The following is a 25,711-nucleotide window of genomic DNA, read 5'->3' as shown; positions in this document are numbered from 1 at the left end:
AGAAAAAGCCGGAAGTGGCGCTGTGGCTCAAGTGGTAGAGTGCTTGAGCAATAAGAAGCCAGGGAAAGTGCTCAGGCCCTGAGGTTTAAACCCCAGGACTGGCAAAAAATAAAAATCATAATAAAAGCCATCTCTATTGGAAAAAAGTAAATAAAAGCTTCCCTTGGGCAGAGCTCTGAAGGAAGCAAGGGGCCACAGGGGCAGAGGGGAGTGGCTATCTGGAAGAGCATCCTAGGCAGAGGGGAAATCAACTGCAAAGGTGGCTGAAGTTTTCCAGGCACACAAGAGTGTGCCTGGAGCAGAGTGAGCAGGAGAAAAGCATGGCTGGAAGTTAGGTAACAAAGGAAAACACAAGCCATGACTATTGGAGTCCTGCAAGTAACTAAAAGGACTTTTTTTTTTTTTTTGGCCAGTCCTGGGCCTTGGACTCAGGGCCTGAGCACTGTCCCTGGCTTCTTTTTTTTTTTTTCAAGGCTAGCACTCTGCCACTTGAGCCACAGCACCACTTCTGGCCGTTTTCTGTATACGTGGTACTGGGGAATTGAACCCAGGGTCTCATGTATACGAGGCAAGCACTCTTGCCACTAGGCCATATCCCCAGCCCAACTAAAAGGACTTTGACTTTCATCCTAAAAATGGGAGCCCCTGGACAATTTCTTCCACTAACAGGAACCACTTCACATGCAGGAAAAAATCAGCCCTTTTCTTCATAGTTTCAAGACAGTGGTTCCAATTCTCTTCTGCTGGGAGGCATTCATTTGCTTTGCAATGTGTACTTTCCTTCAAAGATAATATTTTCCCTAAAGGCTCTTGTTGTTGAAGGCTGTTTTTAATCTCTGGATAAGGAAAAACAAACAAAACAATGTGCCAGAAACAAACAAACAAACTTCAATGAGTCTGGGCCAGAATCCAAGTAAACCAAATTAATTGCATGAAGTCAGACTTCACCAGAAGGCAGATATCAACCTGAGAGGATAAAACAGGGCCTTGGGCCACCAAATTGAGCTAATGATACCTGCCAATCATCTAATCGGAAATAAAGTAGTTGGAGTTAAACATCTAAGAGTCTATGTGATATGGCTCCAACTAAACAAACCTAGGAGAAGTCTTGTTGATACCAACACATTAGCTCCAATGTCGCAACCTGGGGAAAATTACTTTACATTTCCCAATGTAATAACCCAGGAATTTGGGAAAGGACACTTGGGTTTTTTTCCCCCAGTGCTAGAAATCAACCCTTAAGGCCTTAGGCACATGATAGACAAGCAATCTACCACTGAGCTACATTCCCAACTCTTGGTAAAGAGCACTTTCTTGTCATTATGCTCACGGCATACCTAGCCCCAAGTTTCTCCTATGATTGTCCTGCCTAGAAGTGGTTGTCCATCAGGCACCATAGAGGGCTGAATAGTAGGTAAACATAGATAGCAAATGGAAATTAGTATATCAGAGTAGGCAAGGTCAGCATAGGTAGATAGGAATGGCTGAGAGAGAACCAGACTGTTTGACAAAGATAAGCTCATATAAGAAAAGGTAGGCAAACTCCTGCAAATACTGCTGTCTGTGGGCCAGGAGACGTGGACTGGACCGGAGAGTACAAGATGGCCCGGCTTGCCCTCTGTCTCCTGAACGTTCTCTGGGTGATGGCTGGGATGAGTATCCAGACCCAAAGCTCATGCTGTGAGTATAGTGCTTGTTCTGAATTCAGGGACGCAGTTACCCTGGGGAAAGGCAAAGAGAGACCTCAGCCCCAGGGGTCTGCTGAGGTGAATGAGCTTGAAATAGCCATAAGAGTCCCTGGTCAGGATGTGTATGTGCGTTCACTTTTCCTGACTTCATAGCACAAGTTCTCTGAAGGTAGAATTCATGCAATTTTTTTTGCTAAGCAAGACTGAATTATGATTTCAGGAGTGATTGTTGCTGAAATAAAACAGGTGTTTGGTGACTTCTGACACCACATTATACAACCAGGGGGAGGTCTGGGTATGTGCTGAGGACAGGTCATGTCCTTCATCTTTAATATTCTTTATGAAAGAGTTGGGAGTTAGAAATCAATGCAAAAACAAACAAAAACAAAAACACACAGTGATTTCTAATCTGCTGCTAGAATTCATGTGAAATGACTAAGAGTTGAAAGATAGAAAGTAAAAAATAACTTTCTTAAAGTCAGGGGTGATTTGAGAAGATGGAAAGGCCAATTGGCCTCAAAAGAAAAATGTCTATATTTTGGGTATTTCCTCTAAATCCCTTGATTTCCTAAGTTAATAAAGTCTTCTGTGCCCAGGCATAAAAGGCAGGAGAACCATGTTTCAAAGGCAAAGGAATTGGGGTTGGGGGTTCATTAAGTGTCTTTCTCTTCTCAGCCATCTCCTCAGACCAGCTGCCCTGGGTTAACAGCCTGCAAGCACACATGGAGAACTCAGTGTCTCTGTCAGCCTTTCCAAACCCCAGTGTCCTGATTGCTATGAACCTGGTTGGAGCCTATGACCTGGAGGCCCAGAAGCTTCTGACTTACGAGCTCATGGCCAGTGACACTGCAGGTGAGACATCAGAGCCCCTTGCCTGCTCCCTGCATCTTCCACACACTGGCCATCCCTCAGCCCCAACCTGGTGCACCTCTCCAACGCCAGTGCTGCCTCCAGTTGTACCTTCATCCCCCAGCCCTGCATACCTGTAGGATACCTGGAAATCTATATGTGTGCAGGAAGTCAGAGCGTTCATGCAGGAGGCCAGGGAAGCAGAAAAAGCACCAAACTAGACATAAACTAAGAAGGGGATTCCAATTCCAGATCTGCCACTTACTAACTCTGTGGCCTTGAACAAATCACTAGATGCAGCCCAAGCTCTGCTCACCCTCTAATCATAACAATGACAGTAACCATAAAGTCTCTCTTCTGCCTGCTTCTCAGGAGTTGCCCTAAGACTCAAGTTGAAGTTACTTTGCAACTTCAAGTTTGATCATTCCTTTGCATGGGTGCTCTTGCTACAGATATAACCAGCTTTCAGGGATTCTTTGCTTAGGTTTCATTACACACTCATCAACTCACACAGAAGACATTTGACACCGTATTCCCTTACATATTTTTTTCCATATCTCTTTGGAAAGACAGATCCAAAGGTTATGTACCTATGCTAAGGAATCAGAATGATCTGGAAAAGAAACAGAAAGCTCAGCCATGGTCCCTGAGGAGGCCTCCCCTGAGACTGTCTTCGTGTCACTGTGCGGTTGGTTCTCCTCTCTGCAGACCTAACCACTGGGCAGCTCGCCCTCAACATTATGGCTCTCACCTCCTCCTGCCGGGACCCTGGGAGTAAAACATCTGTTCTACAAAAACAAATGGAAAACTGGTCACCTACAAGTAAGACTTCCTGGCCATAGTGAAGGAGGCAAGGGTGAAGCACAGAGTCCTTCCTAAATCCAGATGGAGGTGGGGAACGTGGAAAGTTAGAGAAAACATACACTGCCAGCTCTGTGCCGACAACCCTAACAATGTGGCCAAATGCTTGGCCAACATAAACTAGAAAAATGAGCTCATCCAAACACACGAAGCAGTCCAGCCACCATCTGTCTGGGGACATCGTCTCTCTTCTACTCAGGGGGCTGAATAATATCCTTATTCTGAGAAATACTCAAGTTACCCTTTGCTGATATCTTTCTTTGGGGGCAGATTTTTTTAGTCATTTCTATTTTGGCTTTTCCTTCTTCACAAATGATGAAATGTTAGTCTAATAAAGGTTTTTTTTATCCCCCTTCGGAGAGCCCAATGATGCCACAGCCCTCTATGGGGCCAGTCTGGCCATCTTGGCACTGTGCCAGAAAAACCCAGAGACAACCTTACCCATAGCCTTGGGTTTTGCCAAGCTCCTGTTGTCCAGTTCCTCTTCCTTGAATGTGGGTGAGTAAACAGCAAATATCAGACCCTGTCCTGAGCTGGGCACATGAGAAGTACAGAGGGCAAAGAGGGGAGGCTACAAGGGAGAGGGAGGAAGACAGTCTTCCCGGACAAGGAAGGGAGACTTCCGGGGAAAGAAGGGAGACTTCCGGTGGGAGAAGAGCTGATGTAGCAAATGCATCTGGGAGGCACTGAACAATGTTAATTAAGGAAGAAAGAAAAGAAGACATTAGCATGTTTCTATATGCTGATCCTAGGCAATATCTAATACTAGACAACAGTTATTATGAGGACACTAGAAAGAACTAGCATCTATAATTATCTCCTGTGGGAACAATATTCATGTTATTGAAGGCTAAAGTTGTTCTAAAATTAAATATTGATATATTTTCTCAGCCCTACCCTCACCCTCTCTTTAACTTTTACTACAATTTCCATTCTCTACTTTTCTCAATATCTCCCACTGAACAAGTACTGTCTGACCACTACATCCTGGGATGTTTAGAAATGCTTCCTTCATTCCGCAAGCACTTTATAAATCTAATATGGCCTAGTGGTAGAGTGCTTGCCTAGCATGCATGAAGCCCTGTGTTCAATTCCTCAGCACCACATATATAGAAAAAGCCAGAAGTGCCTCTGTGGCTTAAGTGGTAGAGTGCTAGCCTTGAGCAAAAAGAAGCCAAGGACAGTGCTCAGGCCCTGAGTTCAAGCCCCAGCACTGGCAAAAAAAAAAAAAAAAAGAATTTGGCCCAGCTACTGACTTGGTTGTGTATCCTTGAGGCATAGTTACTTTATTGCTTCTAAACCTTCATTCTCTTTGTTGTTGTTTTTATTTTTATTAATTAAATTTTGTTGACAAGGTGTTGTGCAAAAGGGGTATAGTTACATAATAGGGCAGTGAGTACATTCCTTGTGATATCTTACACCCTCATTTTTCTTTCCCTTCCCTAGATCAGGTAGGCATATATACAATACCCAGTGTACCAAAATCATTTACAGTAACCTTGTAGCATATGCCAAAGGAGATTCACCTAGAACTTTAAATGTAACGTCAACAATAGAATCCTCCTGTGTCCTTGTCTTGAAGTTGTTTTTGCTTATCCTTGCCTTATATGACATACATACATAGCTGTTGAGCTATTGTGATCCACTGATAGGTCTATTCTAGACCTTTTTATGTTTAGTAGTTGTTTGGTTTTAGATGCATAATGTAAGGTCGCTGACCCAAACCTGTGGAAATACCATTTGAGAAGTTTTTTGTTTCGCGGACCTGGTCTCTACTGTCTCCCCCCCCCCACCCCGCCCCAAGCTAACAGTCATATATCAAGGAGACCATGCCTCTTTGTTCTCTGTGTTCTAGGCTTGTCTTGCTCTACATTATTTGTTCAAGTTCTGACCATTTCCCTGTGAATACCAATATTTCATCATTTCTAATCGCTGTGTAGTATTCCATTGTGTATAGGTACCACATTTTTTGGATCCATTCATCAGTAGTGGGGCATCTGGGTTGTTTCCATAGTTTGGCTATTGTGAATTGTGCAGTGATAAACATGGATGTTCAGATGTCTTGTTGATATCCTGAGACTTGTTCAGGATAGATGCCGAGGAGTGGTATGGCTGGGTCATAGGGTATGTCTATGCTGAGCTTTTTGAGAAACCTCCATACTGTTCTCCAAAGTGGTTGTACTAATTTGCACTCCCACCAACAATGGAGAAGGGTTCCTCTTTCTCCGCACCCCCTCCAGCATTTGTTGTTGCCTGAGTTCAGAGTATAGGCCATTCTAACTGGAGTGAGGTGGTATCTCAGGGTTGTTTTTATTTGCATTTCCTTTACTGCCAGGGATGTTGAACATTTCCTCATATGTTTCTTTGCCATTTTTATCTCTTCTCCTGTGAAGTCTCTCTTTAGCTTTTTTGCCCATTTAATAATTGGTTTACTGGGTTTGGAACTTCGAGTTCTCTGTAGATGATGGATATTAGGCCTTTGTCTGTTGCTTTGCTGGTGAAGATCCTTTCCCATATGGTTGGCTGTCTTTTTAGTTTGGTTTCTAGTTTGGCTATATCTTGTTTTTTTTTTTTGTTTTTTTGTTGTTTTTTTGTTTGTTTGTTTGTTTTTTGGCCAGTCCTGGGCCTTGGACTCAGGGCCTGAGCACTGTCCCTGGCTTCCTTTTGCTCAAGGCTAGCACTCTGCCACTTGAGCCACAGCGCCACTTCTGGCCATTTTCTGTATATGTGGTGCTGGGGAATCGAACCCAGGGCCTCATGTATACGAGGCAAGCTCTCTTGCCATTAGGCCATATCCCCAGCCTTGGCTATATCTTTAGCTGTGCAGGAACTTTTTATTTTGTAGTAGTCCCATTTGTCAAGACTCTCCCCTATCTGTTGTGCCCCTGGGACTATATTCAGGAAGTTCCTACATGTGTCTATAAGTTCTGGCATCTCTCCTACTCTGTCCTTCAGTAGATTCAAGGATTCAGGTCTAATATTGAGGTCCTTGATCCATTTTGAGTTGATCTTGGTGCATGGTGATAGGCTAGGGTCTACTTTGAGTTTTCTACATGTGGCTGCCTAGTTTTTCCAGCACCAGTAGTTGAAGAGCCTATGTTTTTTCCATTGTATGTCTTTAGCTCCTTTGTCAAATATCAGCTGACTGTAAGAATGTGGCTTTATTTCTGGGTCTTCTATTCTATTCCATTGGTCTTCAGGTCTGTTTTTATACCAATACCAGGCTGTTTTTATTATGATGGCTCTATAATATATCTTGAAGTCTCTTACCTTTAAATAAAGATAATCACAGGTCCTATTCACAGGGAGGGTCCTGAGAACTGAATGAGATTGTGTCACAAGAATATCATTGCTAAATGATACATTTGGCTGCTTATGTTGTAGTGGTGGTGGTCCTATTCCTTTGTGATTCTCAGACACAGAAGCAGTGGCCACCTTGGCCTTAACCTGCATGTACAACAAGATCCCTGTAGGCTCTGATGCAAGTTACAGAAACCTGTTTAGGCAAGTGCTGAAGACTCTTGTGGAGAATATCAGCAGGAAGATCAAAGACAATGGCATCATCGGAGACATCTACAGTACTGGCCTTGCCATGCAGGTAAACGCATCCTGGATACTCTTGATTAATGTCTAGAAACATCCAACTAATGTGTCTTGAGGTAGATACCGTGGGTGCCTTGCCTTAGTTCCACTACTAATTAATCACAGGTAGTAGTAATTCTTCCTTAGCTCATAAAGTATGAAAACTAATCTATTTCAATTCATTTTCCTTCCTTGGAAGAAAAATAAATAAATCCAGAAAACATATAGGTCTGTTGTTTAATAATGATCAATTTACTATTGAAAATTTGATGTATAGAAACTGATGTTAACACAGGTGCTCAGAAAATATTGAATTTTCTGCTTCACTCTTGCCAGCCCAGGGTTATTTTTCTCAGCCCTTTATCTTGATCCAACACAGGATTGGTCTATATTTAAAATGATTAATGAGAATAATCTAATGTTGACTCAACCTCACAAAAATGCTTAGTATATGGCAAACCCAGGTCTAGGTGTTATCCCAAGCCAGGCACAACCCTATTCTTTCAGGTTCAGATTCAGTAACATACTGATCAGTGGCTCGAAACCCAACACCCTCCCGATGCCCAGGTGAATAAGGTAGCATCCTCCATGAAAGGTAGATGTGCTAAGTGAAATGAACTCCATGTTATGGAAACGGCTGTTATATCACTGTTGTAATTACTTTCAACATGCCATGAGAAACTGTAGCTTCTATTGTACATGATCCACTTGTATCCCTTTCCTGTGGTTGTACCTGCACTATCACTGTGTCTTATCTGAGTACATTGGAAACCGTGTATACTGGTATTAGAACCAGGAAAGTGAAAGGGAATATCAAAATCGAGAGCCAAAGGATAAAAAGACAAACGACTACAAAAGCAATACTTGCAAAACTGTTTGGTGTAAACCAACTGAACAACTCATAGGGGGAGAAGGAAAGGGGGAGGGGGAGGGGGAATGAGGGAGGAGGTAACAAACAGTACAAGAAATGTACCCAAGGCCTAACGTATGAAACTGTAACCTCTCTGTACATCACTTTGACAATAAATAAGAAAAAAAGGTAGATGTATCTATATGGGGAAAGAGAATCAACTATAACCATAAATTTAGAAACCATAACCCTCTAAGCCAAGCAAAAAGGTATTTTAACCTTGTCAGAAAGCCCAGAACATGTTTGTGCATGACAGGACAGACATCTACGGTTCTCATACACTTCTGGTTGGCCCATGGCCTGTCTTCTTATAGTAATAATTTTGTATGGCCCATAATTTCTGTTAGAAATAATTGGTAGAAAAAGATTCCCCATCCCTGCAATATGGAAAGTTGTCTCAGTATACCTTGTAAAATTAAGAAAAATATTGCACCATAAGCTTCACAATTAAGAAAGCCTAGTGTCCTGGTGTTTGGACGCCATCTCTAAACTAATAAGCATATGTATATACGCAGGTAGATATGTAGGTAGGTAGACAGACAGATGGATAATTTTAAGAAGAAAATTGTTTCTATATAGGTAGATAGATAGATTGATTGATGATAGATAGATAACTAATAAGAAAATTGCTTCCTGAGGGAAAAAAAGTAAACTGTCATTGGTGTCACATTAAAATTTAGAGCATAAGCCAGGCACCAGTGGGTCACATCTGTAATCTTACCTACTCAAGAGGCTGAGGCTCATGGTTCAAATCCATCCCAGGCAGGAAAGTCCAGGAGACTCTTACTAATTATTAGCATCCAAAAAAGCCAGAAGTGAAGCTGTGGTACAAGTAGAAGAGTACTAGCCTTGAACAAAAGAGTTCAGGGACAATACCCAGGCCCTGAGTTCAAGCCCTATGACCATTACCAAGAAAAAAATCTTAGAGCATAAACAGCCTAAATAAGAATTAATGTCAAACATAAGAGCAAAAACAAAAGTCCTACTAAAATGTACTATGCATAGACCTGACAAGTAAAGGCTAAGTCAGTTCGTATGACACGGCTGATGAGATTTTACACTGAATAAAACCCTGCTGATTCCATGGCTGAATTATACAAAAGGATTCCTTCCCAGGGCTTGAGTCTAGAAAGTTCTTGGGAGAATCAAACAGACTGGGAAGGGTAGGGGGTCGGTGTGAGGGAACGGTGAATCGTGACTCACTAAACATTGCTGCTTTGGGCCAAACACAGAGGTGCTTACCTAATTTGGCTTCTGAATTTATCACCTGCTAGAAAAATTATACCTGATAAAGTTAATTCCTGGGAATTAAAGCTCTCCCTATCAAAAGGTAGGAGTTCATGTATATCCGGATACTAGAGACCTTGTGGATTTCCAGCCAGATGAGGTAGATAACCTCTCCTGACCCTCTTTATGACCACATTGGGGGTTTATTCAGGCAGTCCCAAATTTGAATCCACCAGGTGTTCATCTATAATCTTTGTCTAATCTCAAATGTTCTGGCACTTGGATCAAAGGACTCTGGGTCTGTAACAGCTTGGGTTTGGACCCCAGATATGCCACCATCTTGGATAAATACTGATTTTTTCCCTCTGAATTGTATTTTTCCCACAATAACAAGTGTGCAAACAAGTTAAAAGACAAAAACAAAGAAATCACAGGTGTGGTGGCTCATGGCCCTTCCTAGCCATACAGCAGTGCTATTATACTGTTCCAGCCTTGTCTCTCCCTCTTCCCCGAAGTCAGTGCCTCTCACGTGGCCTCAGCCATCCTCATTCCTTCCCAGTGTTGCTCCTGAGGCATTTCTTCTGTCCCAATGTCCCCTCCTTCTTCCAGCAATATTCCACTATGTTCAAGTTTCCTTGGATAGAAGCTTACATTACCAAAGGGTTCTGGTAAACTTCATGCAGCATTGTTAATGACACTGTCCCTGAGTTTTTGTGCTCAAGAATAGTGCTCTACCACAGGAGCCATAGCTCTACTTCCAGCTTTTGGGGGAATAGAGGGGTGTTTAATAGGAGGTAAGAGTCTCACAGACTTTCCTGCCTGGGCTGGCTTCAAACTGAGATGCTCAGATCTCAGCCTTCTGAGTAGCTAGGATTATAGGCATGAGCTACTGGCTCCAGCTTGTTAGGTCACTTTCTGGGTGTATTAATCCAGCTGTGGTTTGCAAGGAATGAAAGCCAAAGTCATTTTGGTATGGTGAAAAAGAAGAAGGGGGGGGGAGGAAGAAGAGGAGGAGGAAGAGAAAGGAGGGAGGAAGGAAGAGAGGGAGGGAGAATTTACTATTTCATAAACACTACCACACACTTAGGAAGTCTAAAGCCAAATCAGGTGGTCTCAGGAATGACCAGAATAAAGAAATCAAGTCATGATCCTAGGGACTGACCCTTTTTCATCTTTTAGCCCTTTTCCCTCATTTCCCCCTGCAAGCATAGCTCCTTCAAAGTGGCTGAGGAAGATGGGAATGACCAGTTCAATGTGGACTCCGGTGTTCTCAGTCAAAATAACCTCACCAAGAAAAGAAAGCTTTCCCTCCCCTTGTCTTCACTTGTTGGATGGATTAATGGGCAACTGTATCCACCAATCAGATGTTCGCAGTGCTGCACTGAGACCAGCCCATCCGGGGCCATGACTCCACCCCCATGGCTAGGATTTGGGAGCCTCTGATTCCTTTGGCAAGCTGTGGGAGAAATCTACCACAGGATGCTTAAGACAACACCTATCGGAGGCCATTTAGTGCATGTGGGTGTGGGCCAGCTTGTAGACAAACCCTGTTCACCCATGCAGCAGCCAGAACATCATTCCCTGATCCTCCTCGGTGAACAGCTCTCTCCTCTGTGACAAACCCTATGTGACAGAGAGAGTGCTAAGAGGTGGACACATAGCATCGAGGCAAAGAAACAGAGTTCCAAACATTGTGCCACTCAGTTTGGGATTCTGAATGTTCACACAGTCCGGCCCTCACAAGGGCCAACCCTCAGCTATCACTAATCTCTCCCCCATCCACCCCCAGGCTCTCTCTGTGACACCTGAGCAACCTACCAAGCAATGGGACTGTAAGAAGACCATGGATACAGTACTGGAGGAGGTTAAGCAAGGAAAATTCGATAACCCAATGTCCATTGCCCAGATCCTTCCTTCCTTGAAAGGCAAAACATACTTAGATGTGCCCCAAGTGACTTGTGTCCCTGGTAAGCATGTGTGTTTTTTTTAACAACCATCTTTTCTCCTGTCATAAAGGTGCAAATTGTGCCATAAATATGTGTATCAGTGGTTAATAGCATATACACCCCATGAGTATGTGCTAGCACACAGAGCCAACCCCTCCATCCCTTTGTCTTCTTCATTCATCACACATTTATTGAAAACCTATGATGGGCCAAACATTTTGTGAGACATTAGGCAAAGGGGAAGGTTTGTGTTCTCAACAATGAAATAATTTCGTTCATTCATTTGTCAAGCATACCACTAACTAAACATCCTGCTGCTCTCTTGAGTCGGGTGATAGATATAAAAACAAATGCTAACAATATCTGGAATAGTGAAGCAAATAGCAAGTCAGAAGATAAGTGATATATATTACAAAAGCCCAAAGAAGCAACAACTTTGTTGAATGCCAACTCCTTTGAAAGATAATAAAAAATTAAAAGTTTAAATTAAAAAAGCAATGACCAATTCTTCATTTTGCTTGAGAAGCCTAAAGAAACAGTTGACATTTCTGCCAAGCCATAAAGACTTGATTATGAAAGTATGGTTCTCGCAGAACACTCAGTGGAGGGGGAAGAAATTTGGCTTGCTACCTTTTAATGTTTACCTTTCATCCAATCATAAATATAATTCAGAATTATTTGAACTTTAGACATTGCAGAACTATGCATTTGGAAAGCGGGGCTCCTTCATAACTAGTCTTTGGATTTGAGTCAACCAACTCTTCTTTCTAATTAAATACTAACATAGCACTTTATTTCTATTGCATTGCACTAACCTTACAAGATAGTAAGGGATTATAATTGCCTTGTATATTTCAATACAGAGTCCACAGGCATCAAAGTAAGCAAACTGATCCTTAGTGTATCGAGCACTTAACCCGCCCACCCCTCCCCAACTCCCTAGGATACTACTTGCCTTTGAGTCTCTAACAAAGTCTTTGCAAGGGTTGTGGTCTAACTGTTAAAGGACTTTGGTAAAATGCTCTGAAAGTCACTAATCACTGAAATGGTTTCTAGAATAAGTAGATGATAGCAGTGACTCTATGTATATGTAAGCCCTACCGTCTTTGACATATTTGGCTCTTTTTTTCCTCTTTACAGATAATGAGGGGCAACCAACTCTTCCCAACAATCCTAACCCTGTTCCCACCACAGCATCCAACATCACTGTCACCTACACCATCAACAACCAGCTGAGGGGTGTAGACCTGCTCTTCAATGTGACCACTGAGGTCAGCGTGGAGACTGGGTCCACACTACTTGTCGTCCTCGAAGAAGCACAGCGTAAAAACCCCATATTCAAGTGAGTGCTGCAAGTGACATTTGCCATTCTCCCTTAACTCAAATTCTGTTCCCTCTCTCTTTCTATCCTCCCTCTCTCCCTTTTTCTGTCTCTCTCCTTCCAAAGAAGTGCTTCTTTTTCATGAACAATAATTTCCTCCTCCTCCTCCTCCTCCTCCTTCTCCTCCTCCTCCTCCTCCTCCTCTCTCTCTCTCTTCCTCCCCCACCTCCTTCTTCTTCCCTCTTCCTTCTTCATTTGCTTACCTTTCTTCCTTCTGATATTTTAACGTCTTTTTATCTAACAGCCCCTTGAGGAACTTACAACCTAGTGGATAGAATGGCTGCTATGGAAAACCACACAAGCCAATACATGATGAATTTTAACAGTAGAATCTCAAGGAAGTGATAGTTCATTGTGGCTGCAAAAAGCAAAAGAAAGATCCAGGACTCTGGGCTCTGAAGAGTGCTATTTAGGAAGATATGTGGATGAGGTCATTCTAGGAAGAAGAAATGACTATAAAAAAGCATTGAGAAAAGAGCAAGCAAGGAAGTGGCATTCACTGAATATACTAGCTTTACTAGGGGACAGAGTAGAGGTCTGAAGGAATTACAGGACATCTAGAAGTCAAAGTGATGGTGTGAAAAGCCTAACATCCCACGCTGAGGTAAACCTCCCCTTTGCAGAGGAGCATCTCAAAGGCTTGAATAAGGAAATTCACGTCATAGTTACTAGAGTTTGGGCCCAAGGAAGCAGGGAGACAATGGAGGTCGTGCTTGAAGTGATGAAGCTGAGAAGTGACGAAGACTTGATGAAGGGTGGCCAGAGGTAGAGATCAACAGAGAGCAGCATTAAACCATTGAAAACAATGACAAGAAGTAAAGGATTCCTTTTGGGGGGAAAGCTATTTAATTCTTTCAATTTACTTAATTGTGGTTGTTCAAAAGAGAAACACTAGGAAGCTTTTGGAGAACACCTTTGGAAAAGTGATCAAAGCAATCAAAAGAGATACTCATCTGAAAACTCATGTGAAGAAGCCATACAGGATGGGCCAGGCACATGGCCACCAAGAAAACCATCAGGCCAGTGTGAACACTCACACCCCATGAACGTAAACAGATATGCCTACTATGACAGGGAGAAATTCTTTCTCATGGATATGTGGAGGTAACTCACCATTCTAAGGTCTTCACCAAACCCAGCAGAAATAAACATTTGAAGATAGATTTTCATGGGCTGTAGTGCACACATGCACAAAAGAAATTATACTTGCTACCAAAATTCACAGATTCCTCGGAAACATGTGGATTTTTAAATAAACATAGAAATGCCTATAGTTTTGCTTAGGTGAAAATACACACTTTGTAATTATTTTAAAAATCTCGTTTTTTAAAGCTGGAAGTAGAGCTGTGGCTCAAGTAGTAGAGCAGTAGCATTGAGCAAAAAAAAAAGTTCAGGGCTGGGGATATGGCCTAGTGGCAAGAGTGTTTGCCTCCAATACATGAAGCCCTGGGTTCAATTCCCCAGCACCACATATACAGAAAATGGCCAGAAGTGTCACTATGGCTCAAGTGGCAGAGTGCTAGCCTTGAGCAAAAAAAAATCCAGGGACAGTGCTCAGGCCCTGAGTCCAAGCCCAGGACTGGAAAAAAAAAAAGAGCTCAGGGATAGGCACAGGGTCTGAGTTCAGCCCCAGGACTGGCAAACACACACACACACACACACACACACACACACACACACACACACACACACACATTTTTAAATATCATTTAACTCCAAATGATATAATTTCTATTTTATTTCTCATTTGTATTTTCTTTTTGGGGGAATAACACTTTTCCTGATCTTTAAAGCATTTAGAATGTCCATTCATCTTACTTCCTGTTGTGTGACTTAAACTGAGGTACAAACCAGTTATAACTCTTTTCTCAGGTTTGAAACCACAATGACATCTTGGGGCCCCATTGTCTCTTCTATCAATAATATTGCTGAAAATGTTAATCACAGGACATATTGGCAGTTCCTTAGCAACAAAACACCTTTGACTGAAGGTAAGAGAAGTAAAGGAGTGGGTGTTTCTTCCAGAGTTAGAAAGAAATTCATTAGTTCCTGTACTTAATTCATGAAGTTAATTAAGTGTGAAACTGTATATAACATTTTTTCTGATCCTGGGGCTTGAACTGAGCCTCTTTGTGTTCAAGGCTAGCACTCTAGCACTTGAGGCACAGCAGCACTTCTGGATTTTGGGGGGTAGTTTATTGGAGCTAAGAGTCTCACAGGGACTTTTCTACCTGGGCTGGCTTCCAAACAATATTCTCAGATCTCAGCCTCCTGAGTAGCTAGGATTACAGGCGTGAGCCACCTGCACCTGGCTTATAACTTCACCATGAAACCTGAAGATGTGGCTTTATAAAAAGTTTTTATTTCCCAATCTTTCAATAGGAGAGATGAATTTCTTTGCATCTGCGGGATCATAGCAAAACATATTATAAACATCCTGACGTTACACAGGCTAGAACCCTCTCTTATTTATGAGCCACATTCTGCACATAATGAACTTTCCCTGAGCTATGCACAGTCTTCATAGATATAGAATGGAAACAGCAAGAGCCATTTCTTATTGTCCAATTATGAAGTACAGCGTCTTTTGCAAATTGTGTGTTCAAATATGCCTATTGATGTTAGTTGTTCTAATTCTTTTATCTCAAGAAATTGCCATGGGCTCCCTAGAATGGAGTTACTCCTAACAAATTTGCTGAGCTGATCTTTTGGGGCAGCTGGGTTCCAGGTACCATGGTGATGACCTCATATTATTCTCTGCTTCTTTCCAGGGGTTGCGTATTACATACCCTCTGACCTGGAGCACATCTTGGCAAATTTCACTGAGTACTGATGTGGTGGGTTCAGCCCCTCCTGGGCATTTCCCAGTGGACGGGAGAATTTCCACCCTGTTTCAAATACATCCCCCTGCCCTCCCCTTGTCCCGCACCCCCCCCCCCAAAAAGAGTGATATTCAAGGCCTGGTAAATATGCAGCCACTATGCAGAATGAATGATACAAAGAACCGCTCTGTGCCTTGACATCTGTTACTTGTGAAAATACAATCTCCAGCTTCTCAGTGCAATGACCACCCATCATCACGTAAACCTAGGTTGAGGGAAAAGGAGAGTTCCGATGATACATTTTTTTCTGAGGTCTTTCTGATTTTCCCCAATTTACAAACGAAAGGACATATTTTAAAATCTTTACCGACATTTCTTCTGTCTGTCCTCCTTTCCAAATCCCCTGATGTAAACATGTATGCACACTTATAAACATGAAATGACTGCAGTGACTCCAGATGTTATGTCTAGGGTAGTTCAGAGCTCTTTCATGTCTGATATTTTCTTTCTCTCCTCTTCCATTTCTAATATTCATTCTGAATAAAATTGAGTTTAAAATATACTTTTTGCACTTAGGAGGTGAAAATAGGGGATCTCAATTTCAAAGTCTGAGTAATATTGTGAGTTCAAGGCCAATCAGAGGTCTATAATGAGACTGTCTTAAAAATAGACATGAAGGGGCTGGGGATATGGCCTAGTGGCAAGAGTGCTTGCCTCGTATACATGAGGCCCTGGGTTCAATTCCCCAGCACCACATATACAGAAAATGGCCAGAAGTGGCGCTGTGGCTCAAGTGGCAGAGTGCTAGCCTTGAGCAAAAAGAAGCCAGGGACAGTGCTCAGGCCCTGAGTCCAAGCCCCAGGACTGGCCAAAAAAAAAAAAAAAAAATAGACATGAAGGCTGGAGAGGTGGTTTTAGTTTTAGAGTGCTTGCCTAGAATGCATGAAGCCCTGGGTTTGATTCCTCGGTCCCACATACACAGAAAAGGCTGGAAGTGGCACTGTGGCTCAAGTGGTAGAGTGCTAACCTTGAGCAAAAGAAGCTCAGGGACAGTACCCAGGCCCCAAGTTCAAACCCAAGTTTAAGTTCAAGTTCAAGCTGAGTTTTAAAAAAATAGACATGAACTAATAAGCTCAAAAGGCAACTACCATCCGCACATGTAGAAGTTATATAGTGTACACACACACACATACACACACCTGTAATCTTAGCTACTAGATTCACTTCAAAATGTCCTATACCCCTAATTTTCTACTCAGTTTTCATTTCATTATCATTGTGATGATGGCCTTGGTATCTCCTGTCTCCAATCAATTCCTACCTCCAGGTCATTGAATAACAGTAAATTACCTAAGAAGAAACCATCAGCAAGAGGATTGTTTACAGAGGGGAGAAAAAGGAAGGAGGAGAGAAGGGGAGGGGCAGAGAGGGCCATGTAAAGGGAAGGGGAAGGAAAATGAAAGGGGAGGAAAAAGAGAAAGGGAGAAGAAAGAGGAGAGGGGAGGGGAAGGAAAAAGGAGGGAAGAGAAGGGAAGGGAAGGAGTTGTATGCAAGCCAGATATATGAATAACTATGTCAAGTTCATGACTGAACATAACATAACTATAAAAACTACAAAGGAACTGGAACCAAACAGATGATAGACACTGTTCATAAAGAACCTTTAATTCTTTGATATAGAAAAAGCCTTCAGTCTCATTCAAAATTGCAGACAATTCTGAGACTAAAAATAAAAATTAAACCAAAAGGGGGAAGAGGAGAAATAAAGGAGGAGGGAACAAATTGTATAAGAACTGTACCCACTGCCTTACGTATGAAACTGTAACCCCTGTACATCACTTTGACAATAAATAATTATTCAGAAAAAAAAACCACAGGAAAATGGAAATAAAAGATACAACATACTAAAACTATCTCTAGAGGAAGTGGAAAATCAGAATAAATCTGTAATTACTTAATAAATTCAATTTTAGAAAACGAAAGAATTCTGGCCAAGACAATAAAAATGAAACTATGGAACGTTTTTAAAAAGCAGTTTTTATTTTTATCTTGAAGAACAAGTATGTAAAACATAGCCAGGATAGTTTTTACAAAGATAAGTGCAAAAATGAAAAATTTTTCATCAAACGTGTAATAAAGTGATAGTAATTAAAGCATATTGTAGCACTAAGTCTCAGGATATGGGAATTGTATAAAATATGAAAAGGGGACCCCAAATTTATGTAAGAATTTAGCAGGGGCTGGGGATATGGCCTAGTGGCAAGAGTGCTTGCCTTGTATACATGAGGCCCTGGGTTCGATTCCCCAGCACCACATATACGGAAAAACAGCCAGAAGTGGCGCTGTGGCTCAAGTGGCAGAGTTCTAGCCTTGAGCAAAAAAAAAAAAGAAGCCAGGGACAGTGCTCAGGCCCTGAGTTCAAGGCCCAAGACTGGCAAAAAAAAAAATAAAAAGAATTTAGCATATTGTAAACTGGGCATGGTAGCACATGCCTGCAATCCCAGTTACTCAGGACACTAGGCAAGAGGACCTTGAGTTCAGGGCCAGTCTAAGCCACAGGCAGACCCTATCTCACAAACAAAATACAGACAAGATTGAAGCCATGGCTAAAGTAGTGGAGTCCTTGTCTAGCTTGCATGAAATACTGGGTTTGGTTACCAATACTGCAAACAAAAAATAAGATTTTACTATATTATAGTCACTTATTAAATGGCAATTTCCAACTTAGAGAGCTCCTTTAGCTGTCAAATTAAAATAAGTATACAATGTATTGTCAAATTAAAATAAGTATACAATGTATATATTTGCAAAACACATTTTACAATATTGTATAAATACAATTTCTAAAACCAACAAAAATTGTAAATGAACACACCTCAAATAACTATTCCAGGGATGATGGCACATACTTGTAAACATGAGGTACCACACACAAAAAAACTGAGATTGCAGATTAAAAGAACTGCAACTGAAACACATATAGCCAGATGGAAATGAATATACATCAGACATATCACACCATTTTTAATTGCTAAGAACAAAAAATGAACACTGCATTTGCAACAAAGGAAACGCATACTAGCAAGAAAATAGCTAACACAGAAAACAAGGACAAAAACAAAAACAAACAAAAAAACACCTGAGGAAAAGCTTGGTATTACCCATCATTAAAGAAAGGAAAACTAACTTGTAACAAGGATGTAGAATTCAGAAAAATGCTATCAGAAATCAATTTTGGTTTACTATGCTTACACAACAGGACCAGTGAGGATGGTTTTTGTTGGTGGGGGTAGTGGTTTTGTGTTTTGCCATTACTTTTCAATTTAAAGATGAATTCTAAAATGGCATTGTCATTTTCTAGTCTCAGAAAACATTTTTCATTTCAGAACCCAAAATGTCCAATACTATGTAATACAATTACATGTAGAGGCCAAGCAGCTCAGAGATAATAAAGTTGAAGTGAGATGGTTGTGAACGGCGCTCCCATTATCTCTGCAAATGTTCACAGCCTTTACTTGCTTCCATTTGTGAAATTAACTCTTGAGGACAAGCCACATGGAGATTTAATGTGATTTAAGCACAACAGGCCTCAATCTCAATTTGCTAATCCCATCTGTGTCCTAGAAACCTGGATTTAAAAAAAAAAAATCCTTGCTCATTGTAATGATTTAGAAAGCTTCAGGTTCATTTAAAAAAATAAAGTTTCCCAACATTATCCCAGAATAATTACACGTTCATTTCCCCTCAATATGGTTTATTGGGGTGGGGGTGGGGGGTCCCAAATCATACTGACTGTGCTTGAATTCTGATTGTACTGTTTGGCTGTGGTGAGAGCCTTTTTCTTTTTTTAAGTTTTAAAATACATAAAGGTAAAAACAATAAAAATAGAAATCCTTTAATGGAATGGAAACTGCAAAGTTAGTATCATGACTTGTCTCATGAACTTGGAGGATGAAATACAAAGGAGTAGTGATTGAGGACAATGTTAATGGCATATTAAGCTACTTTTAAAAATCAGTGGCTTTTTCTTAATGTCCAGCCCGCCCGCCCCCGCCCCCCCCCGACCCCCGCCTAGCTTTCCAGGGGAGAGAGGGTACAGCAGGGAATAATAAGAATCTGGCTTGCCTTGAGGACCCCAAGCTTTCACACTGTGGTGCATCGCCAAAGAACTTCCGAGTGACCCAGATCCGCACTTAACCAGTTCCGGAACGAAACTCTGAGGCTTGAGTTTCTTCCACTTCCGCCGGGACTCTCTTTGGAACGGACCAATGAGAGCACAACTTCCGGCCCGGCTAAGCGGCGTCCTCAGGAGCTTCCGGCCGGGCACCGCAGCGCCTGGCTGGAGTGCAGGAGGCCGGGCTTGGCTGCACGCGGGTCGTTATGTGGCGCTGGCTGGCTCGCGCCAGTGCGCCGCTCCTGCGGGTGCCTTGGTCAGGTCAGAAGTCCCTGTTTGGGGGGCCCTCGAGACCCCTCCCAGCTTCCTCCTCCTCCCCTACCCTCCGGTGAAGGATTTCCCTAATCCGAAGTGGGCCCCGCGCGGGCCTGCTGTAGTACCGGTTAGAGGCTGCGCTTCCTCACCTCCACCGCAGCCACCGGGGACAGAACAATCGCAGCCCCGTGTGGAGGAACCGGTGCCTAGAACCTCAGTGGGCTTCCTTGGGGGAAACTGAGGCTGTGATCCCATTTGGTGTAACCTGCCTCCCCCACCTCTAGACTAGGCTAGGCCTTTGGCCTAAGTGTCTGTACCTCACCAGCCCTGACCCTGATCGCTTCGGTGGTTTGATTGTGATTTGCCTTTGTAGATTCTTGGACAGCCGCTCCCGCCAGTGCGGGCCTCAAGACGCTGCTTCCGGTGCCATCTTTTGAAGGTGAGAATTTAACCTGTCGGTTTCCCTATTGGGGGTCTTTTATCTGATGGGACCCCACAACGTAGAGGACATTCTTGTGCTCCTTCTTCCCATGCAGTAAACACGAATGGCAAGCGTACCATGCTGCCAGTTTATCCAAGTACCAAATATATCTCCGTGGCCCATGCTCCACCCAGCCAGAGCTAAATGACCTCCAACTTTGAGTTTGATGTTCTTTCACAATGAGATTCCATCTATGAAGTCACTGAACAATATTAGGCGAAAACAATAATTTGTATGTGCATTTTAACCAAATTAAAAAATATATACTAAGAACCTCTTGTGGGGGGGGGGGGATGCAGGAGACTTGAGTACACGAATTGCTGGAGTGCCTGCAAGTTCTTATCAGTTTGTAGCTGAAAGAAACTTAGTAGCTTCTCTGTAGTTGCATATAGAAGGGGCAGGGCAGTTCCTGTAACTTGGAGTCGTGACCATTATAGATTTCCACTGGCCATTGGTTTTTCCTTTAGGGGCTCCGGTTTTATTTTCTGTCATGGAACCACAGCTTGTTCCACTGTAGAAATGTTTTTTAAAATGACAAGTTATTCTCCCCTTTCCCTGCCCCTGAATTGTCCAGTGAAGATGGCACAGATGTGCCATGTGTGGCCTAGCATTGCGCCCACTCACCCAGGACACTGTTGCACACTGTAGGAATTTTGAGTGTTCCAACATTAAAATCCTCTGCATATATAAAGAGCACTGATTAGAGGATTCCTAGCTTGTAAATTTACCTATGAAAATGTGGCAGACAAAGAGAACTTGGATATTTTATCTAAGTTCTTTCCACTATCCCATTAACATCCACAGAACAGTAAAGTTTTGCTTTTGCTTTAAAGAAGAATCATGCCATCTGGCTTGGCTGTTTTAACTAGATGGTCTAGACCAAATTAGAAAATCTCTGTAGGCCTCAGATTCCCTTTCTACAAAGTAGAAATTGAAAATATTACCTGCCTAATGTTGTTTCTTGATAAAGGTGACTTATATGTATGTGTGTATTTTTTAACTTTTTTAAAGTTTAAAGTTTTAAAGGGTGAAAGTTATAAAAAAAAAAACTAAAAACAGACAACAACAAAAACTGAAGCTGCTAAAAGTGATGGAACATGGCTTTAATACCAGCACTTGGAGGCTGTGGCAAGAAGAGCTGATTTGTTTGAGGCCAGTTTTGGCTATACAGCTTGATCTTGTTTCTCACCCTCCCCTTCCCCCCCAAAAAAAGATAAGCTATAATAATGTTTTTTAAATTAAATTAAGCCAGGTACTGGTGGCTTACACTTGTGATACTAGTTACTCAGGAGGCTGGGATCTGAGGATCATAGTTCAAATCCAACCCTGGCAGGAAAGTCCATGAGACTCTTATCTCCAATTAACTACCACAAAATTGGAAGTGGAGCTGTGGCTCAAGAGGTAGGGCACTAACCTTAAGCAAAGAAAGCTGAGGGACAATGCCCAGGCCCTGAGTTCAAGCCCCAGGACACACACACACACACACACACACACACACACACACACACACACACATACATTTCCAAACAAACCCTGCTAGTGTTGGGCAGAGTTGGTATTTAATAAATACATTTGGGTTTGGGGGGTTAAGATTTTGCTGCCAGAATTTTAGTATCATTTGCCTTGTATTGACATAGCCAAAAAGTCTTCCAAGAAAATGTAGTAACATCCCTTTGGAATTACTGTTCTATAGTATCCATAGGTGGTCACTTGATTGTTAGTCTGTCTGGGAAGGAAATGGATACTTTGAGGCATGGAGCTGTACTTACTCTTGATCTATTTGTGCTCCTTTTAGATGTTTCTATTCCCGAAAAACCCAAGCTTAAATTTGTTGAAAGGGCACCACTTGTTCCAAAAGTAAGAAGAGAACCTAGAAACTTGAAAGACATTCGGGGACCTTCCACTGAGGCTACTGAATTCACAGAAGGCAATTTTGCGATTTTGGTGAGTGATGAAAGGGGTTTCATACTGTAGAGTCAGTGCTAGTCTCTGTCTCCACAGGGCTTATTAGAACTGCTTCACACAGATGCTACCTGCTAGTTGCTCTTTTAACTGAGGTACATAGAAGCTACTGGGTACCCAGTAAACGTGTGAGTCAGAGATCTTTTTTTTTTTTTTTAATCTGGAGATGAAAATGCAGGGGAGACGTCCAAGTCTCCCCCTGGACATGGTACTGAGAATGCTCCTGACCTCCGTGCGTCATCAGTATCACGGATCTGCCACGCTGTGGCAGTTGATCTAACAACCTACATAGCTACCACATCCTAACAGGGCAAGGACACACCAGACAAAGGATGCCCCCTGGTGGAATGAAGCAGAGGTGGCTGGTGTGAGATTTTTCTCTTGCTACTCAAAACAGCATGCAATCTGTAACTTCTGGATTTGTTTATGTCACGCGTTTCCCTTTAATATTTCAGACCCTGATTTGGGGCTGACCCCTTGTAACTGAGATTACAGAAAGTAAAACTGCAGATGGGGAGCACGGGGAAGCACCATAATAAAAGAGCAGCAAAACTGAGAGGGTACTTAAATTTTCCCAGACTTGAATTCCTTTCCAGCCTCCTGTAAAAATAAAATTGTCAGCCAGGCACTGGTGGCTCACGCCTGTAATCCTAGCTACTCAGGAGGCTGAGATGTGCGGCCCACAGTTCAAAGCCAGCTTGGGAAGGAGAATCCAAAAGACTAATCTACAAGTAACCACAAAAAGCCAAAAGAAGAGCTGTGTCTCTAATGACCAGACCCTGAGTTCAACCCTCAGGACTGGCAAACACACACACACACACACACACACACACACACACACACACACACACAAATAAAACCATCTATGAACTTAGGATAGGATAAGGGCAGCTGTTTCCTTACAATTCTGTCTTCTGCTTTAAATGATACCTTCTCAAAGAGACATTCCCTGCCTGGCTCTTGATGGAATAGTCCCCAGCCTTGTTTTCCATTACTGTACCCTACCGTTTCCTTCCCCATTACTAACTAGAACTTAACCTTTTCATTTTGATGTGCATCATGGAAGCCACAGTTACTGTAAAAGGGGAATCATAATGGAGTTGACAAAGGATCCCAAGTCACTAAGTATTTCCGCTTCTCCAATTCGTTTCCAGGCACTGGGAGGTGGTTACCTCCGTTGGGGCCATTTTGAAATGATGCGCCTCACCATCAACCGCTCTTTGGACCCAAAGAACATGTTTGCTATCTGGCGAGTCCCAGCCCCGTTCAAGCCCATCACCCGCAAAAGTGTCGGGCAGCGCATGGGGGGAGGCAAAGGCGCCATTGATCACTACGTGACCCCCGTGAAGACTGGCCGCCTCATAGTAGAGATGGGGGGGCGCTGTGAATTTGAAGAGGTGGAAGGTTTCCTGAACCAGGTTGCCCACAAGTTGCCCTTCCCAGCGAAGGCCGTGAGCCGCCAGACTCTGGAGAGGATGCGGGAACTTCAAAAGGAAAAAGAACAAAACAACCAAAACCCCTGGACCTTTGAGCGCATCGTCACCGCCAACATGATGGGCATCCGGAAAGTGTTAAGCCCATATGACCTAACCCAGAAGGGGCGTTACTGGGGCAAGTTCTACCTGCCCAAACGCATTTAGCAAGAGCACCACAATGCCAGAGAAGGAGTCTGCGTTCCTACTCTCAGCCTGCCTTTATCATCTTGGGGTGCCACAAATGTGGTTTTCTTTTGGGGAAGGTACTAGGGCTTTGAACTCAGAGCCCACCAAGCCTCCTACATTTTTTATTAAAATTTGAATACTGCCTCAGGGTCTAACCACTCACTATTTGCTTACCCTTCAGAAATGGAGAATGATTGGTGAGAGCTCTTGGTTCTTCTGGGTTATAAAATAAATGTCTTGGGGCTGAGGATATGGCCTAGTGGCAAGAGTGCTTGCCTCGTATACATGAGGCCCTGGGTTCGATTCCCCAGCACCACATATACAGAAAATGGCCAGAAGTGGTACTGTGGTTCAAGTGGCTGAGTGCTAGCCTTGAGCAAGAAGAAGCCAGGGACAGTGCTCAGGCCCTGAGTCCAAGCCCCCAGGACTGGCAATAAATAAATATAAGATAAATGTCTTCAGGCCTGAAACAGATGTTTTCATCGTATACCTCTGACACTATGCACTGCATTTTATGTGTGCACCTTTCATGAGCTAGCTTCTAGGATATTGTACTAGTTACAAACACATTTTGGCGAATAACAACAGCAAAAAAAAAATACATATGTTAAGATTCAACAGATATTTATTTTCGCCTGGTCACCCATCTTTTCAGTCATGAAGGGAATGCTGGACATATGACAAGGATCTTTTAGACAAAAGGACTGGTAATAAAAGTCAGACTTGTGTGGTACTCCCTGGGTCTGAAATTCACCAAGGGAATGATTGCTGGAGGAATGTGATTCACCACCACCACCCCACCCTGCGAGTCCTAGCTCCCAAGTTGGCTATAACAGGAGTCATGTGTTTTTCAGAGCTAACCAGCGATAGGTGATCTAAGGGAAACACAAATGTATACAACTATTAAAACACTTGCTTTGGAAAGTGGGTAGAGAGGGGAAAAAAAACCAATGTCTCTCTTCTGATCCAGCTTTCTCAAAAAGAAATTAAGATCACCAGCAAAGAGAAATAATTTACTTTCAAAAGTATAAATTATAGTGTAGACAGTTGGATGGCCCAAGAGTTGTATACTGTGGTTTTGTAATAGCCTGTCACCATTTAATAAACACTGCTACTTGTAAACCTAAGCCAACTGAGTCTTGACTGGAGCATATTTAGAAGTGTCTTGCCCGTACATTGCTGGCCGACTGTTTTAGCTGGCGGCGATGCAGGTGGGAGCCCAGGCGAAGACCTTGTCACGGTTGATCTGACGCCTTTACCTCTCTGTTAGGGGTCATGCAGTGTGGGTGACTGGGGAGCTCAGTGATAGTGTGAACTTGTTTCTTTTGTTGGAGGTATGTATTTAATGACTAAACCACCATCCTGGGACAGGCCGTCTCTGCCAGATGAGTCCTATTGGTAGGGCTCATCACCACTCGTAAAAGCACTGACATGTTCTTGGTGCTGGTGGGGAGGAAGGGCCTGTTGTAGTCATTTTTTTGCAGATGGTTTGGGGGGGGGTGTTTTGTTTTGTTTTTTGTCCATCTAATGGTGTTTAAGTGGTCAGGTCCTTGTGTTGTCTAGGCAGGTACTCTACTACTTGAGTCAGGCTCCCAACCTAGTGGACCAGCCTTTCTGCCCCTCATAGTAACAAGCCATATTCCCATGGATACCTTAAAACGCTTTAAGAGTTGAACCTAGGGACTCACCCATGAAGGATACCAGAGCTAGATTGGGAGGTGAGCCAGCAGCAGTTTGAGCACCTGTTGAGTAGCAGGCACTGTGCTAAGCAGTTAGAACACAACCCTCACTTCAAAGACTACTGGGCCCTGCAGAAGGGCGACTACCTCGGGCCAAGGGTGAGGCTTAAGCACAGATGTAACAAGGACCCTGACTGATAAACAACCCTGTGAAACTGGGTGTGCCACAGTAC

At 42.8% G+C, this 25,711-nt stretch overlaps 2 protein-coding genes across 2 annotated transcripts; both read left to right on the top strand.

Moving 5' to 3' along the window:
• The first annotated feature begins 1,601 nt into the window (after positions 1-1,601).
• Positions 1,602-15,277, top strand: Cblif (cobalamin binding intrinsic factor). Its single transcript, XM_048360743.1, has 9 exons — positions 1,602-1,680; positions 2,364-2,540; positions 3,246-3,359; positions 3,759-3,896; positions 6,815-6,996; positions 10,907-11,084; positions 12,204-12,405; positions 14,317-14,435; positions 15,216-15,277. Exons 1-9 carry the CDS (start codon positions 1,602-1,604, stop codon positions 15,275-15,277), a joined length of 1,251 nt encoding a protein of 416 aa, XP_048216700.1.
• Positions 15,278-19,560: 4,283 nt separating this feature from the next.
• On the top strand, positions 19,561-24,085 carry Mrpl16 (mitochondrial ribosomal protein L16). Its single transcript, XM_048360916.1, has 4 exons — positions 19,561-19,701; positions 20,069-20,134; positions 21,972-22,120; positions 23,293-24,085. Exons 1-4 carry the CDS (start codon positions 19,647-19,649, stop codon positions 23,776-23,778), a joined length of 756 nt encoding a protein of 251 aa, XP_048216873.1. The 5' UTR covers positions 19,561-19,646; the 3' UTR covers positions 23,779-24,085.
• The last annotated feature ends 1,626 nt before the right edge of the window (positions 24,086-25,711 follow it).

Source organism: Perognathus longimembris, chromosome 13 (genome assembly GCF_023159225.1).
Source record: "Perognathus longimembris pacificus isolate PPM17 chromosome 13, ASM2315922v1, whole genome shotgun sequence".
In the NCBI taxonomy this organism is placed as follows: domain Eukaryota; kingdom Metazoa; phylum Chordata; class Mammalia; order Rodentia; family Heteromyidae; genus Perognathus; species Perognathus longimembris.
Note: the sequence above shows the minus strand (reverse complement) of the source record. Positions and strands in the feature narration are given on the sequence as shown.

What these genes read in the sequence shown, in the direction of transcription:
- Mrpl16 (XM_048360916.1), top strand. Translation starts at nt 19,647, where the DNA reads ATGTGGCGCTGGCTGGCTCGCGCCAGTGCGCCGCTCCTGCGGGTGCCT. An exon ending in CCTGCGGGTGCCTTGGTCAG is followed by an intron (nt 19,702 to 20,068) that starts GTCAGAAGTCCC and finishes TTGCCTTTGTAG; the next exon opens with ATTCTTGGACAGCCGCTCCC. An exon ending in AAGGCAATTTTGCGATTTTG is followed by an intron (nt 22,121 to 23,292) that starts GTGAGTGATGAA and finishes ATTCGTTTCCAG; the next exon opens with GCACTGGGAGGTGGTTACCT.
- Cblif (XM_048360743.1), top strand. Translation starts at nt 1,602, where the DNA reads ATGGCCCGGCTTGCCCTCTGTCTCCTGAACGTTCTCTGGGTGATGGCT. An exon ending in GTACTGGCCTTGCCATGCAG is followed by an intron (nt 6,997 to 10,906) that starts GTAAACGCATCC and finishes ATCCACCCCCAG; the next exon opens with GCTCTCTCTGTGACACCTGA. An exon ending in CCAAGTGACTTGTGTCCCTG is followed by an intron (nt 11,085 to 12,203) that starts GTAAGCATGTGT and finishes TCCTCTTTACAG; the next exon opens with ATAATGAGGGGCAACCAACT.